The sequence below is a fragment of the Mustela erminea genome, chromosome 11 (genome assembly GCF_009829155.1).
Source record: "Mustela erminea isolate mMusErm1 chromosome 11, mMusErm1.Pri, whole genome shotgun sequence".
NCBI lineage: Eukaryota > Metazoa > Chordata > Mammalia > Carnivora > Mustelidae > Mustela > Mustela erminea.
This window is the reverse complement of record NC_045624.1, coordinates 69210394-69214666: the sequence shown is the minus strand read 5'-3', so window position 1 is coordinate 69214666 and position 4273 is coordinate 69210394. Positions and strand designations below refer to the sequence as shown.

Genomic DNA, 4273 nt, shown 5'->3' with positions numbered 1-4273 from the left:
CCAAGAAAAGAAAGGAATAAAAGTGTAAGACAACAAGTCTTTATCAGACTGTTCGCATCCCTTTAGCAGGCAGACTCTCGTGTCCTCCTTTAAGGTGTGGCCCCTTTTGAAATCTGTGGGGTGTAGGGAGCTGAAGAGACCATCTGTTTTCAACAGAGAATACTTTAGAAGTAGGAGTGCAGGTGTTAACTGTCAGGCAGCTGAAGACTGATCTCTGCCTCCCTTCCTCCACCCCTCCACTCCTCAGCCCTCAGTGGCTCCCCCTTCTACTCCTTCACTCCTTTCTCCTCCTGCTCAACCACCAGCCACCACACCAGGCCCCCTACAATCACACACCAGACACCCATCACCAGGACCATCCTCCATGCTTTGGGATCAGCTCCCTTCCCAGTCCCTCCCCTATCTACACAAAAAGCTTCTCTCTGAGGCCCAAAATATTTGACAGAGATCTAACTGTAAACACTCACTTCCCCAATGAGTGGTGAGGAAGGAGGAGTCAAAATCATGTATAAAAATGACTGGGATGGCAATCAGTCTTCTGCTTAAAAAAGAAAAATTCCCCTTTGGTTTTCACCATCTCCATTGTTCTGTCTAGTCCCAGGGCCTCCCACCAAACGCTGATGACTGCCTGCTTCAAACCCTGCCACATCAGCAGGGAAGGAGCCTGGCAGCCTTTGGTATTTGCATCAGTTTCCAGGAATGTGTTTCAAGTTATCAGTTTACTCTGCAGAGTTGTTTTTCCTTTAAGTTTATAAATGTGTGCTTGAACTGATACTTCACTAGTTTTCAAAAACTAGCCGAGCATTTTTTATAGTAAAAAAGAAATGACAGTCATACTTCCACAAAATGTTCTCCCATGTAAAAGATCAGATTTGACTGTGGATTCCTCCTTGTAAAAACCCTCCTAGAACTGACCAGATACCCTTTCAAATTCTTTCCCTCCCCGTTACTTCAAAAAGTCTTTCTGAGTTATCCCCCAAGTCAGTGCCCTTAAGTAGAATAAAAGAAGGGTTTATTATAGTTCTGTTTTCTCCCTTTTATTTCCATTTACCTGTTTTTAAGTTTAGAGAAAGCAACCACTTTAAGAATATTCAATCCCTTTGGTTTATAGCAGCTGCTGATGGAGTTAACTTGGGCAGAAATTTTTCCTTAAAGCACAGCCAAAAAAAAAAGAAAAGAAAGGGGAAAAAAAAAAAAAGGAAGGAGAGATGGGGAAAAAAGAAAAGGGGGTTGGGGAAAGGAGGAATTGCAGCCCACTCACTTCTGTTTGGCACAGAGGGAATTGACCTAAAGATGTCCCTTTTACGTTGACTTCTGGGAGCCCTTGGCATTCTGAGTAGCACATGACTGCCTCACTGGGGGTGCAGAACAGGCAGAAGTGCAGCCCCAGCCTTATGGGCCTGGAATGACATCTCAAGAGAGTTGGAAAAAGGGCCGTCCACTGAAGTTGACTCCACCCAGTATTTCACAATTCTCAGGAGCTCTCACTGAGGGCTTTCACCCTTAGTCCTGAGCTCAGGGTGAAGATCTCAGTTTCTCCTCTGCGTGGTGGGGAGCTAAGAATGGGATGGGGTTGAAAGGAGAGAAGGAAGTTGGGTGTTCGGGAGGGAGTTAATATCCACAGTGATGAGGACACTGCTTGGGGTGTGACCAGAGAAGATTGCCCCATCTCAGAATCGAATTGGAAGCCCCTCCAGGTGGGCTAGGTGTTTTCCCCAAGGTGCAGAGGGGAGCCATGAGGAAGCCAAGAACTTGCTTGGGCGTTACCTGTAAGAGTGGGGTCAGTGAATACACGGGAAGCTCGGGGCACTGGGGGTCTTGTTGGAGAGTTATCTGAGTCCAGGCTCCTTATGAAGCTGATGAATCTGGACAAGGCATCAGTGGAGAAGAGAGGGTGAAGAGTGGAAACCTGAAGGGGGAGAGGATGGATTCTCCACTGCAATCTCAGAAAGGAGAGACCCCGTAAGAGAGGCGTCCAGGTGGTCACTTGCAGTCTTTTTGCAGGGCCCGATAATCTCCAAAGCCTAAGCCGAGAGTGGCCTCAGTATAGGTCGAACGAAGGACTTCCCGAATGGCAGGGGCCAGTCTGGTGTGCGCAAAGCATATCCTCCCCAGTGCTCAGTGCCACGCTACCCTTCACGTGTTCCCCCCTCCTCCCCAATGGCAGGCATCCTCGGACGCCAACCCAACCCTGCACAGACAGAACCGCCCCCCTCACCCTCTCCCGGAGCCAGGAGAGAGCGTTACAGCTGAAAAAGTGGGGGCACACACGCCCCAAAGCTGGAAAAAGCTGGGCGCGGGTGGGGGAGGGGACGGGCGCGGGGGCGCGGAGGGAGGGCGGCCTCCAGCTGCGCCACGCTGTCGAACCCCCACTCCTCCTCCCTTGCTTCCTCTGCGCCCGCCGCGCGCCCTCCACCCTGCGGGTGGCCTGCAGGGCACAAGGTGAGACAGGGCTGGACAGCTCCTGCTTTGATCTCCGGGATCCCGTCCTTTCTACAGATGCCTGGCAGCCCAGAGATCTGCAAAGTGTGCCCACGTTGGTGTCTGCAGAGCGCTCCGACGTGTCCAAAAGTGTTTCCAAACTTGGAAAGGGCGGGGAAGGGCGGGGGGATGGGGAGGGCGGAGGTATGCAGACAGCGAGTCAGAGTTTCCCCTTGAAAGCCTCAAAAGTGTCCACGTCCTCAAAAAGAATGGAACCAATTTAAGAAGCCGGCCCCGTGGCCACGTCCCTCCCCCCTTCACTCCCTCCTCTGCGCCCCCGCAGTCTCCTCCCAGCTGTGGCTGCCCGGGCCCCCAGCCCCAGCCTTCCGATTGGTGGAGGCGCTTTTGGAGGCACCCTCCGGCCAGAGAAACTTTGGCCGTATAAATAGGGCAGATCCGGGCTTTATTATTTTAGCACCAAGGCGGCAGGAGGTTTCGGCTAAGTTGGAGGTACCGGCCACGACTGCATGCCTGCGCCCGCCAGGTGATACCTCCGCTGGTGACCCAGGGGCTCTGCGACACAAGGAGTCTGCATGTCTAAGTGGTAGACATGCTCAGCTTTGTGGATACGCGGACTTTGTTGCTGCTTGCAGTAACGTCGTGCCTAGCAACATGTCAATGTAAGTGCCTTGAGCTTGTTTGGGGCTGCCCGAGGTGGGGAGAAAGTTTATATGGGTGGGCACCCTGGTCTGAAAAATGAAATCCTACAGTCACGTCTAGGTCTAGCTTGGAGGGAAGGCTCCCTGGCATGTGGAGAAAGGCAGGCATGTATGAGAAACGTGGAAATTATTTTAGAAATGAAAACAGAAAAGACTCAACCCTCCCCCGAAGTTAGGGAACTTTTCTCTCAACTCGAAGTGAGTCTTAATTTTATCTGGAGCCTCTGATCCGTGAGGCTCAAAAGAGAACAGAAAGTCTTTTTCCTAAGGGTGAGATATTGACAACTATCGGGCCCATGGCTGCACTGATGCCCACCTTGGAAAACTTGAGGCCTGCTTTAGAAAGCCCTTGAATTTAGTCATGTAGAACTCACCCCACAAGGGCTTTGCTCCTCCGGGCGGTTTGGGCTTGCCTGGATGATGATGATAACTACGAGGCGCCCTCTGGAGGGAGGACAGTGAAAGCACAGGGGACCAGGCCTTACGGGGATGGAATCCCCATGAGAGAGACCCCTACAGGTTTACAAAGGGAGGTGACCTGCGTTTCTGATGAAAGCCATTCCCGGTAGCTAGTGAGTGTGTCCTGGGAAGGAAAATGATGTTACTTGGAATGGATACAATCTGAAGAGTAGAATTAGCTTCTCCATTTATTATGTGGTCATGGACATGGTGACATTATTTAATTAAAATCTGTTTTGCCTTTTGTTGAGCCTGCAAGTTACCTCTTTATCATGTTCTTAATGACAATCAGACATTCTGAACACAGCAAGTTGGAAAATATCAACACGGATCTGAAACTCAAGAGACCCGGGGTTTTCCAATGACTTGGCCACTAATTTACCATGTGACCTCGGGCAAGTCTTACTGAGCCTTTTCTAAAATGCAGAATGCAGATTAGATGGACTCGGAGGCTACTTTCAGACAAAGGTTTCATTAAGAAAATCGGTCCTTCTTGAAAATGGCTGCCTAATTACCAAAGATACTGACTTGATAGGGTTGGAGGGCTGTCTGGCCACACCCAGCACTCCGAAAAGTTTGCTCCACCCACATGCCACGGTGTCTACCATTGCATCATTGCCGATGCATTTGTGTGTGTGTGTGTGTGTGTGTGTGTGTGTGTGTTTCTCCCTTTG

At 50.6% G+C, this 4273-nt stretch overlaps 1 protein-coding gene across 1 annotated transcript in view; it reads left to right on the top strand.

Moving 5' to 3' along the window:
• The first annotated feature begins 2668 nt into the window (after window positions 1-2668).
• The window catches only part of COL1A2 (collagen type I alpha 2 chain), a 35912-nt gene continuing 34307 nt past the window's right edge, over window positions 2669-4273 (top strand). Inside the window, exon 1 of the mRNA XM_032305376.1 lies at window positions 2669-3101. Coding sequence (XP_032161267.1) covers window positions 3032-3101 — 70 coding nt within the window. The 5' untranslated portion in view covers window positions 2669-3031. The remainder of the gene's footprint in view (window positions 3102-4273) is intronic.